Below are 12,228 nucleotides of genomic sequence, written 5' to 3' on the forward strand. Positions count from 1 at the left end.
GAATCTTTCCTAGGCTTTTGAAATTCCACAGCATACTTTGATAGAATTCTGTATATTTCTGAAAAGTTTGGCTTTTTTACAAAAACTTTTTTACACAAAAGTGTTGTAGCTGTTGCAGGAACAGGAGGAAGCTCTTTTTTGTTGTTGTGGGTTTTTTTTCTTTCCTGATCAGCTACTTAAAATAAACAATAACTCAGCCTCCCTCACTGTATGTGTTTTCCATAGAGTTGATTGGATGTTGCTCTTCCAAGGCATGATGGTGCTTGCTGCTAATCAAGTGTGGTGGACTTGGGAGGTAGAGGATGTCTTCCGGAAAGTGAAAATGGGAGAAAAGCAGGCAATGAAATTTTATGCTAAAAAAATGCACAGGCAAATCGATGACCTGGTTACCCGCATTATGATGCCCTTGAGCAAAAATGACAGGAAAAAATACAACACTGTTCTCATCATCGACGTGCACGCCAGAGACATCATCGATATATTCGTCAGAGACAGGTAAGCACCAGCTCAACTCCTGAGCAAACACCAAATGTAGGAGTTGCACTGCCCTCCTTTTGGCTCACGTGAGCTCTGTGTGCAGCATTCTGCAGGCTCAGGAGTTCGAGTGGGAGAGCCAGCTGCGGTTTTACTGGGAGCGCGAGCCGGACGAGCTGATGGTGCGGCAGTGCACCGGCGCCTTCTCCTACGGCTACGAGTACATGGGGCTCAACGGGCGGCTCGTCATCACGCCGCTCACCGACCGCATCTACCTCACCCTCACCCAGGTGCACCCTCGAGGACGTTGTGCTGACAACCCCCTGTTATACTTAGGCACATCTTGGTTTTTATTGCCTCTTCCTGCTGCCTCCCAGTGTGAACACTAAGATGTTTGAAATCAGTTGTGATATCCTCATAACATTGCTGCAAAGACAATGTAGAAAGTGTTCACAAAGTTTGAAGTTTTTTGTACCCAAGGATTTGTTACCAACCGAGCATAAATCTAATTCAAGCTCTGCTTTTTGGTTTGTCTTCAAAGGCTCTGTCAATGTTTTTGGGAGGAGCACCAGCAGGGCCAGCAGGTACAGGGAAGACAGAAACAACCAAGGATCTGGCCAAAGCACTGGGCTTACTGTGCATAGTGACAAACTGTGGAGAAGGCATGGACTTCAAAGTAAGAGCTAAAGATCTGTGTTCTCTGATAAAATGCCAATTTCTGCTCTTTATCAGTGCCCAGGATCGGGACATATTCTGAACTTCTACATAAGTATCTCCCTTAGAGATACCATGCTGTTTGATAACTAAATTTAATAAAAAATGTTGATTTTGAATAAATTTCTGAAGGAATTTCGGGCCCTTTCAAGCAGGGGAGCAATGAGTGTATGGTATATGTTTAAGTTTATGATAGGCAATCTGCAGTTGGCAAGTAATTATTAGAGGTTTATCCACCATTAAGTATTTTAGCGTGTTCCAAAGTTTTTTGACACTGAATCTTTTATATAGTCACTGCTGAGACGTTTTTCTTGTTGTTCCTTTTTTAGGCAATGGGTAAAATTTTCTCAGGCCTCGCCCAGTGTGGTGCATGGGGCTGCTTTGATGAATTCAATCGCATCGACGCTTCTGTGCTTTCAGTCATTTCTTCCCAGATCCAGACGATCCGAAACGCTTTAATGAATGGGTGGAAAAGATTTCAGGTAAACATCAAAAAAGAGGAGTAATTGTGAAGGCTAATCTTGGTTTTCAGGGCAAGATACAGGGTTAGACCCCATCATTAGATCAAAGGGCTGCTGCTTCTGTATTTTGTTTGTGCTGAATATTTCAAACTCCTGAGTATGTACTTTCGGTTTGAAAGATGTTAAATCCTTGCTGATTGCCTAATCCTTTGCTAGGTTGTTCCTTTGTGAAGTGAGATAAAAGTGATCTTAATAGGATAATAGCAAGTAAATGGGGTAATAGTCTAGTAGTAATGAGGAACAGCAGTAATTTAACTTGATGTGGATTGTGAGGCTTTGTTTACTGAGGCTTTATTTACTGATGCTTATTGGAATTAAAAAACCTCAGACAGAAAATTTGAGGCTTGTAAAATATCTTAAAGAAAGTGCATTCATCCCATTGTTTGTATCACGATGACTTTCTAAAGCTAAATATTTTAGTACTTTGTCCTAAGTGGGTGCCCCAGTATTATTTGTTTTCTCTTTGAGCAAATAGTATTTTTTTTTAGTTCCTGATTCACATTGTTCTAATGTTTTCTTGTGCCTTTAGTTTGAAGGACAGGAGATTTCCCTTGACAGCCGTATTGGCATTTTCATTACAATGAATCCTGGTTATGCTGGCCGGACTGAGCTCCCTGAGTCTGTAAAAGCTCTCTTCAGGCCTGTGGTTGTTATTGTACCAGATCTTCAGCAGATCTGTGAAATAATGCTGTTTTCTGAAGGCTTCCTTACAGCAAAGGTAAGAAAATTCTCTTGTTACCCATACCCATGTACCCACCCACGTTTGCATGGCCAGTAGCAATGTCCACATTTGTGATCATTTAATTTAAATATCAAACAGGTCCTTGCCAAAAAGATGACAGTGCTGTACAAGTTGGCAAGGGAACAGCTTTCTAAACAACATCACTATGATTTTGGACTGCGGGCCCTTAAGTCAGTGTTGGTAATGGCTGGAGAATTGAAAAGAGGATCAGCAGACCTCGATGAGGTAGATTTGCTGCTTAGTTACCCTGGGCATATAATCTTGTTTTCATTAGAAAGGTAATGTGTTTCTCCATCTGATGTAGTTTGTCTGGTTTGGAAATAGGAACATTGGTGTTATTATTTCCCTTTGTTCTTACTGAGTTTCATTGTGCTTTCTGCCAATAGAACTCCAGTCAAAGTAGGGAAATCTATGGAAAATGAGATATTTTCCTGCTTGTTAAGTCCAGGATGCAAATAGCCAGATGAATATCTCTGGATTACTAGCAAAACTGGATTTTGAACCAGTGAATGCTCCAGCTCAGGGAAGCTGTGGTGTGGGCTACTGCAGCCATTTGGCATTTGATTAACATGGTAGAAAAAGGCAGTGTATTATTCTTAGTTATGCTTAATCCATATAAAATAACCTGTGTTGTTTCCACTAGGAACTGATGACAAAAAACATTCTAAAAGCTGTACTGAAATAATTGAGCAATAGTTTTTAAAGATTTAAAGTTCTGAACTACCTCATTTTAGCTGATAAGTATTTGGTAAAGATTGATTTTGCTATGTTTTGTCTAGGATGTTGTACTAATGAGAGCTCTGCGAGATATGAATCTTCCTAAATTTGTGTTTGAAGATGTACCTCTCTTCCTTGGCCTAATCTCTGACCTGTTTCCTGGCCTGGATTGCCCTCGAGTCCGCTACCCTGACCTCAATGATGCTGTAGAACAAGTGCTGGAAGAACGGGGTTATATTGTTCTGCCAGTCCAGGTATAAAAAATGTTAATTGCTTGAGGTTTTGTAGCAAATGTGAGGTTGCAGGTGCATTGTTGCACCCTGGAGTGGATCCAGGAAAAGTTATCTGATATAGACCTAAACTTGCCACAGAGTTGTGACAGTAACCTACTGAATCCATGTTTATTTTTCAGGTGGATAAAGTGGTTCAGATGTATGAGACAATGTTAACTCGTCACACTACAATGGTGGTTGGACCTACTGGAGGTGGCAAGACAGTTGTTATTAAAACCTTGTGCCAGGCCCAAAACAAGTGAGTGTAGAATGTAAACCAGGCTGTAAAATAGCACAGTCTGTATTACTGAGCCCTGTCCAGCCATGACAGGATCAAGAGCTGCCCAGAGTATTTGCTTGGGTTAACATGAGATGATAGTGTGACATTTTACTATTGCTTTTTTTGCTGTATCTTTAGGCTGGGGTTATTGACAAAGCTTTACACACTGAACCCTAAAGCTATGAGTGTGATTGAGCTGTATGGGATCCTTGACCCTGTGTCACGAGACTGGACAGATGGAGTCCTGTCAAACATTTTTCGGGATATCAACAGACCCACTGACAAGAAAGAGCGAAGGTAGGCAGCAAGGAATCATAGTGGTGGTTTTGAGATCCTGGGGTTTACAGCAATTAAAAAAATTGATATGGCACTATTTAAAAAAAACAAATGCTAAATAAACAGAAAGTGTCCAGAAGTCTTTCTGTGTCCTGTGAGTTTCTAGTCTCAGTGAAACTATGCAATTATAAAAAATGAATGGTAGATTTCAAAATACCTGGACTGACAATGACACCATTGTTGACACTTCTGAATTCCGAAATATGTTAGGAAAATCAGACATCAGTCAGTGCCCCATGGCTCTTGTACACAGGTACATTCTCTTTGATGGAGATGTGGATGCTCTGTGGGTTGAAAACATGAATTCTGTCATGGATGACAACAAGTTACTGACCCTGGCAAACGGGGAGCGGATTAGGCTTCAGGCACACTGTGCTTTGTTGTTTGAGGTAAGAAATGACTGTACCCTTTAACACACAGGAAAGGTTAGATACAGATGGGGCTTCAAGGTCTGAAAAGCAATTACTGATTACCTTTATCTTGTATGATCCCTTTATAGGTTGGGGACTTACAGTATGCATCTCCTGCCACAGTATCCCGCTGTGGAATGGTTTTTGTAGATCCTAAAAATCTGAGATATGAGCCCTACTGGCAGAAGTGGGTCAAAAAAAGAGAAAATGAGGTGGGAATTTCTGCATTTGTTCAGAGTATTTGTATTGAACTGTGTAGACAGTCTTTGGTAGAATTGATTCCTTCAAGAACAATCATATCTTGTCAGCCAGGTATTGATGGGAAGCTCTGCTGTCAAAATTTTTCTTTCCAGCTGAATTATTGTCTTTTTTGTGTTCCTTAGGAAGAGAAAGTGGAATTAGATCGTCTCTTTCAAAAGTATGTGCCTTACCTTATTGACATGATTATAGAGGGAATTGTGGATGGCAAACAGGAACGAAAGCTGAAGACCATTATTCCTCAAACAGATTTAAATATGGTAAGAAACAGAGAATAAAGATTGAACGTGTTTAACTAAAAAGTAAATGGAATGATGGAGAAAGTAAAATCTTTCCAAAGAAAGAATGGGAGAGTCTCTGCTGAAATGCCAGTTTCCTACTGATGGGCACACAGAGACACCAAACCCATCAGCACCAAACCCATCAGCACCTAACAATGCTCTTCTACTGAACTTAACACATACAGCAGTAGATCCACCATGAGCAAAAGACCAGCTATCAGCTGAAAACATATTAAGAGTTTTCATGCATCTAAAGGGCAATTTTCTTTACAGATTTGTCCTTTTTCCAACAGACTGTGCAGTTGACTGTGATGCTGGATGCCCTACTTGTACAGCCTGAAAATCCTGATGTTCTGGAGTGTATTTTCTTGGAAGCTTTGTATTGCTCCTTAGGTGCTTCTCTTCTTGATGCTGGGAGAATTAAATTTGATGAAAACGTTAAACGTATTTCCTGCATGACTATTGTTCAGGGTGAGGATGTGCTGGCTAAGCCAGGGGAGCTGCCAGGTAGGATCTTGTCATAATTTAATTTGAATGCCATTCACTGTAATAGAAAAGTGATAATTTTCATGAAGGTGCTAGAGTAGAGGAATTTTGGTTGATGACTTAGTGGGTTAAATGACTTGTAAATAGAACAAAGTGTTGCCCAACTTGGTCTATAATCTTACCCTTCATTTTCATCTCAGTCAGATTGTTTTCTTAAGAAATATTTCAGTGTCCTAAAAAACTTGCAGTTGCTTAATGGTTTGCAGGTCAGCTGTCAACTTTGTATGACTTCCATTTTGATGTATCTCAAAAAAAGTGGGTACCTTGGATGCAACTTGTTCCTGAATATATTCATGATCCTGAAATGAAATTTCTTGACATTCTAGGTGAGTATAAGATAAAATACAGCGATGATGTGCTTTTAATTCATAATGTGCCACCACTGAGTGCATGGCAACTTAAAATGATACATCCTTATTCTGTACTGAAGGTCATCTACTCAGGTTCAGTTTCTTGTGATGGCACAAATCAGTTTCTTTAAAGTTCTTTCATAGTCATTTAGCAGTCATAAAGTTGATGCTTACAGCATTGTGCAGCAAAAAAGTGAGGAAAGGATGAAAGCACATTTCAGTCAATAAAGGTTATTTAGGAGCTAATAATGCCTTTTAAAAGCTGGAGTAGCAGAAGATTCACAGTTTACTCTACCAGAAATTCTAGGAAAAGCATCAGCTTGTGGTTCAGGTATTCAGTAGATAAAAGTTACATTCTTAGGGCTGCTGTTGGTTGTTACTTGAAGCATTGCCTAATGGTGCTTTTCATAGTTAAAGACAAATTTGGGCACATTAATATACAGTGATACTCCAGCAAGCACAGGTTAACTTCACTGTCATAAGAGAGAAATTTATGATCTCTGAAGTTGCTCCAAATGCAGGCAATTCATGTAGAAAAAAATTCATATCTGTAGAGTTCAGGGAAAATGCTTCTGATCCAAATAAATCCTGATTATATCCTTGAAATGGGGATTAAATGGAGCTTAACCAAACCATGGCCCTCCTATATGAAAGATAACTTCTTTTTTAGTCTATATATATGGAAGAAAAGATCCCAATGATAAACACTGAAAAGAGATGCTTAAGCAATTAAATTTTTCTTTCAGCATTGTTAGTGAATTGATAATTCAGATTATGTCTTTGTGCAACTGCATGTTAATACCTTGAGAGTATGTTCCAGCACTATTCTATAAATATAAATCCCCCAGCTGTAGTGCATTTTAATTTAGCCAGGGATTGTGTTCCTGCTCTTTTTCAGTGCCCACAGTGGATACCACACGCACTGCTTGGTTGCTGGGACAGATGGTGAAAGTGAAACGCCCAGTTGTTCTTGTAGGTGAATCGGGTACATCTAAGACAGCAACTACACAGAACTTCCTGAGCAAGCTGGACAAAGACCTTAATGTATGTGTGAGCCATTTTGCCCTGTTTCTAAAGCTGCATTTTCATTCTTTGCCCTTGTGTAAAATTTGCATTGTGAAGCCTGAGTCTGTGGGTTGCAGTATTGACTAGGGTAATGTGACTGCACCTTCCAGACCCAAAGTGTGTGACTGATTTGAAAATCCTTCCAGATCAAAGATGTTTTGTCCTCTTTTACCTTGTACAGACTCAATTATATAAAGTAAAAATATATTGTCAAAGTGCTGTGGGCAGGCTTACTTTTCTTTGTCACATGTAATTCAAGTGAGTAGTGGACCTGAGCAGCTTTTCCTGTGTGTCTGACAGCTAATATAAAAAATATTTTTGAATACTCTAGTTGAAAAAATCCCCAACAAAACAGGTTAGAATCCATTCTTATAATCTCCTCCTGTTTGCAGCTGGTGCTGGTAATTAACTTCTCCTCTCGTACAACATCCATGGACATTCAGAGAAACCTGGAGACAAACGTGGAAAAACGAACTAAAGACAGTTTTGGCCCTCCCATGGGAAAACGTCTCCTTGTGTTCATGGATGATATGAATATGCCAAGGGTGAGCTGTCAATGTTTTTGCCAGGTAGTATAGAAACATTTAGGGTGGTACTGATATGGTCCTTCCAATCACAAGGCCAGTGTGCATTTAATTTGTCTCAGAGAAGAGGCACTTTTCCCAGAGGAGACACTGGGGTGAGTGCTCACAATCAGTGCCAGAGCTTTACAAATTGTCCCTTAGTCCCTGTAACATTCTCCTGAGTATGGAACCCAATATCCCCACACTTAAAGCAGTAATTGATGAGCTGATGTCCTGTGCTTTGATGTGTCCTGACTCTTGTGTGTCCTGCAGGTTGATGAGTATGGCACACAACAACCCATTGCCCTGCTGAAGCTGCTGCTAGAGAAAGGTTTCATGTACGATCGTGGTAAAGAGATGAACATTAAATTTCTTCGAGACCTGGGTTTTGTTGCTGCCATGGGCAAAGCTGGAGGAGGTCGGAATGAAGTTGACCCTCGATTCATCTCACTCTTCAGTGTCTTTAACATCCCTTTTCCTTCTGAGCAATCACTGAATTTGATCTATTTCTCCATTCTGAAAGGCCACACTGCGGTAATTTCACTGTTTTTAGAGGATTACTCAACAGGTGTATTATTTTTAAATAGGCATTTATTTCTATGGTGTTGCAAGACCTGAAATCTTTGTTACCTTTTTTTTTTTTAAATGTATCTAGAACCTCACACAAACCTTTTCTTTCCTCTTCTCTTTCCCAGTGGATTTTACATTGTTTAGATAAGTTCTTGTGTAATATGTAAACATTCAAGCTAGCATATAATTTACAAACCTGGGGCTTTTCATTTGTTGAAATGTGTGAATGACTTGGTTACAGTTCCTTTTAGCAAATACACAAAGATCTGAAAATTCTTTCCTGAATGAGTGTGAAAAATGTAATATAATGCAACAGACTGCATTACTGGCAAGGTACCTGCAAGATTAGATAAGAAAAGAGCAGTTTAATTATTCTGCTGTAGAAATCTTGTAGGAATTCCAGTCACTGAGTTTGATGTTATCTTGAGCACTGAGAAGGTTCCAGAATGAAGATGGAGCCTGCCCTAAACATTTAACTGCAGAATATTCATACTACAGGGAATTGTTGAACCAAACAGGTTTAGAAGCTGGAAAGCAGATTATGTTTGATAGCATTGAATTCTGTCTGGGCAGTCTCATGAAAACACCTCTTCTTTCTCATGTTTGCAGAACTTTAATGAGGCCATATCATCTATCTCTGACAAGATCACTCAGTGCACTTTGGAACTTTATAAAATGATTGTTACTGACCTGCCGCCTACTCCTTCCAAATTCCACTACATTTTTAACCTGCGGGATCTTTCCAGGGTCTATAATGGACTTGTTCTTACAGATGCAGAAAGGTAAGAGTAGAAAAATTGTCATTAGTGGCCCATACTTTTTTTTTTTTCTTTCTTTTTTTTTTTTTTTTGTGAATCTGAATGAAATTGAGGTGATTTGGTACAGGAAATGTATCACTTTTCATTAAACCACAATGAGAAATAGAACATCCTAAATTGTGACCTTAGTATCAATGCCAAACACTGATGCATTATTCTCTCTTAAATAAGATACCAGAAGTAAAAATGCAAAAGAGCCAAATCATAAAGAGTAAAAAGGTCAATCCAGAATTTGGTCCTTGTTACTAACCATATGGCCTTAGGAATCATGTCAGCTCATTTGGTGCAGTCTGATATTTTGATGTTATTTCAGGTTTCACACAGTGACCCAGATGGTGAGAGTTTGGAGAAATGAGTGCCTGAGGGTTTTCCATGACAGGCTGATTAATGAAGCAGACAAAGAATTAGTGAGTAATTTCTTTCACTTTTTTAGTAGTCACTGACTATTATTATGGCAATTAATTTGCAACAGCAACTCTACCAAGCATTGGACTCAGGTCTTGCTGTCCAACTGCAGATTTGTGTAAGCAATATGTTGCTCATTAATTTAAAACATGGCCCATGGAAGATTTTTTCCTAAAACGATGTGGGCAGACTAAGAAAGCAGATCTACTGAAGGAATGGAAAGTATCACTTGGTTTGCCTGTCCAGGAAAATTGATTGGCAGAAGTACAGCTGACAAAGTGTGAAAGAAGTATAGGAGAAAACTCAGGAAATCAAGTCAGTATTTTCCTTCAGGAAGGATTGTAGCAGAATGTGGCTGTAAAATCAAGTAGTAAAAAGGATAAAAGCCAAATTCTTACACAGTGAATTTAGTTTTGGCTGTTATGTAAATTGGAAAGTGCTTCAAATTATATCTTTAAACACAAAAGAGAACAATGCAAATTTTAAACCTTGAGATTTAGGAGAGAAATTGGTATAAAGTCTACTCATCTATAAGCAACCTGCTTTGCTTTGGAAGCTGCATAGATGAAAAGATGCAGACCAAGAAGGCTTCAGATTTTTCTAGTTAAAACCTTATTCTCTAACATGCAAAGATACATCGCCAGCTCAATTTTCACAATGCAGAATATTAATGCAGCCTTTGAAACTTTGTGAGAGATCTTTCTGGTGAGACATCTATGAATGCTGAAAAGGGAAGTTCATTAATATACTGTTTACACCAAGATGTTTTATTGAACAGGCTTCTTCCTTTTTGTTCCACAGTTGATTGGGTTGAACCATTCTTGAACTGCCTATTAGATCATTTTAGATCATACATAGAACACACAAGGGGGCTGTAACCTTTGGATCTTCTAGTGACAGAAGTATCACCCTGAAATAAATCAGTGTTTGGGCAAGAATCTGCATTATCACCTTTCTAAGAATTACTGGATTCACAATCAAATGTTTTGTTGTGCTGCCTGACTCGTTTCATGTCCATGAAGGTACAAGGCCACATAAAAACCCTGGTTGAAGAGCATTTCGCCGATCACTTGGAGCACGTCATGAGGGATCCGATTCTTTTTGGAGATTTCAGAACAGCCCTGAATGAGGCAGAACCTCGTATTTATGAAGATATCCAAGATTATGAATTAGCAAAAGCTCTCTTTAAGGTAGAGTGCATCAGCTGGGAACTGTACCTGAGGAACAGGCAGGAGCCTGCCTCCAACTGCAGGAGATCTGTTCTCTTCTGTGTGCACACAGAACTTTATGTGCCTCAATGCCCATTTGGGGTTTACAGTGATGAAAACTGAGGATCAGCTACAGAGTCAGCAGTGTTTTCCAATAGTTCATTTTCCCTGAGGGATGGGAAAGGAATAATGCTGCTGAACAGGCTATTTTCTTAATGTTATTAATTGTTTCATTGGTCTCCTAGTAACATTCTGTTCACCTTTCTCTGAAGGAAATTTTGGACGACTACAACGAGTACCATATTAAAATGAATCTGGTTCTTTTCGATGATGCTCTGGAGCATTTAATCCGTATCCATCGCATCATCCGGATGGACCGCGGGCACGCCCTGCTCATCGGAGTGGGAGGCTCAGGAAAGCAGTCCCTGACCAGACTGGCTGCTCACACAGCTGGGTGTGAGGTTAGTGACCCTGTGTCTTGGCTGTGGAAAAAGACAAGGAAAGCAAAACTGGTTGGGATTAAACTGGGATGGGAGTGAGTCAATCAGTCAAGACAAGATCAGGCTGGCACCTCTTCCCTCTGGAGAGAAACCCCAGGTGAGGAGATTGCCAAGAAATCCAAGATGATAACTGTGTGTGATCTGTCAGTGCCTGAATCTGGGTTTTGCACTGGGGAAGGAAAACCAGGATGGGTTTGGTGATGAACAGCTAATTGTCCCTAACTGCTGCTGTTGATACTTAAATGTGTTACAGCAGCACTCCAGTGCTGCTTGAGGAGCCTTGTTGTGATTGATACAATTTCAGAGAGGAAATGTTCCTCTCAGAGGCACTTTACTTAAAAAGGCTTGGAAGGAAAGAGCAAAAAAGGAGCATAAACACAAAGCAATTTTGAAAATGCAAACCTGCAGGGTTGTATAAATGCACAATTTTATTGATACTTAAACATTTACTGATGACTGGGGCCAAACCAACCTCCTTGATTCAGTCTAAGTGAAATTCAGAGTTACCATCATGTCTTGGTTCCATCTGTGTCTTCTCAGTGTATGTTTTCATCCTTAGGTATTTGAGATCATCTTGAGTCGAGGATACGGAGAAAATAATTTCCGAGAAGATTTGAAAAGTTTGTATGAGAAGCTGGGTATTTATGACAAGTCAGTGGTCTTCTTGTTTACAGATGGCCATGTGGCAGAAGAGAGTTTCCTGGAACTCATCAACAACATGTTGACTTCAGGTGCCACTGGCAGCCTCTCTGCTTGTGACTCATAATCTCAGCTGTACCCTTGACACGGCTAATTCTGGCTCACCCTGTGTCCTCTGCTGCTTTAGTTAGTTACACTTTTCTGTACTACCTGAAGTGATCTTGGCTTAGTAATGGCTTTCTGGAATCTTCTTACAGTCATTTTTGTCTCTGGGGAGGTTATTGTGTTCATTCATGCTGGTGATGATGCTGCAGGAGTCTCTGATTTCTTCCAAGACTGAGGGAAACTTCAGCTGCATTTGGCCACAAACCCAGCTGTTATGCAATTGGCTGTTGAATAGCATTCACCTGAACTGCAGCAACTGTTCATATGTATATTCATGTATATATGTCCTGAAATGTAGTTTGGTATCTTCTAGCAAATGAAGCAGCTGGCAATGAGTAGCAGCTGGCACTGTGTGACCACCCTCTCTATAGAAGTTCCTCCACAGTCTGATATG

General features: G+C 39.9%; 1 protein-coding gene across 3 annotated transcripts in view; it reads left to right on the top strand.

Moving 5' to 3' along the window:
- The window catches only part of DNAH10 (dynein axonemal heavy chain 10), a 49,383-nt gene that overhangs the window by 18,005 nt on the left and 19,150 nt on the right, over window positions 1-12,228 (top strand). For all 3 annotated transcript variants that reach the window (XM_064392768.1, XM_064392769.1, XM_064392770.1), the window contains 22 exons: window positions 226-495; window positions 581-764; window positions 1,016-1,150; window positions 1,518-1,670; window positions 2,239-2,427; window positions 2,530-2,676; window positions 3,231-3,422; window positions 3,581-3,699; window positions 3,859-4,017; window positions 4,310-4,445; window positions 4,556-4,678; window positions 4,850-4,984; window positions 5,299-5,512; window positions 5,758-5,877; window positions 6,800-6,945; window positions 7,359-7,511; window positions 7,803-8,063; window positions 8,709-8,881; window positions 9,231-9,324; window positions 10,345-10,512; window positions 10,803-10,991; window positions 11,590-11,761. In XM_064392768.1, the coding sequence (XP_064248838.1) occupies window positions 226-495; window positions 581-764; window positions 1,016-1,150; window positions 1,518-1,670; window positions 2,239-2,427; window positions 2,530-2,676; window positions 3,231-3,422; window positions 3,581-3,699; window positions 3,859-4,017; window positions 4,310-4,445; window positions 4,556-4,678; window positions 4,850-4,984; window positions 5,299-5,512; window positions 5,758-5,877; window positions 6,800-6,945; window positions 7,359-7,511; window positions 7,803-8,063; window positions 8,709-8,881; window positions 9,231-9,324; window positions 10,345-10,512; window positions 10,803-10,991; window positions 11,590-11,761 (3,632 nt within the window). The remainder of the gene's footprint in view (window positions 1-225; window positions 496-580; window positions 765-1,015; window positions 1,151-1,517; window positions 1,671-2,238; window positions 2,428-2,529; window positions 2,677-3,230; window positions 3,423-3,580; window positions 3,700-3,858; window positions 4,018-4,309; window positions 4,446-4,555; window positions 4,679-4,849; window positions 4,985-5,298; window positions 5,513-5,757; window positions 5,878-6,799; window positions 6,946-7,358; window positions 7,512-7,802; window positions 8,064-8,708; window positions 8,882-9,230; window positions 9,325-10,344; window positions 10,513-10,802; window positions 10,992-11,589; window positions 11,762-12,228) is intronic.

This window comes from Passer domesticus, chromosome 17, assembly GCF_036417665.1.
Source record: "Passer domesticus isolate bPasDom1 chromosome 17, bPasDom1.hap1, whole genome shotgun sequence".
Taxonomy (NCBI): Eukaryota; Metazoa; Chordata; class Aves; order Passeriformes; family Passeridae; genus Passer; species Passer domesticus.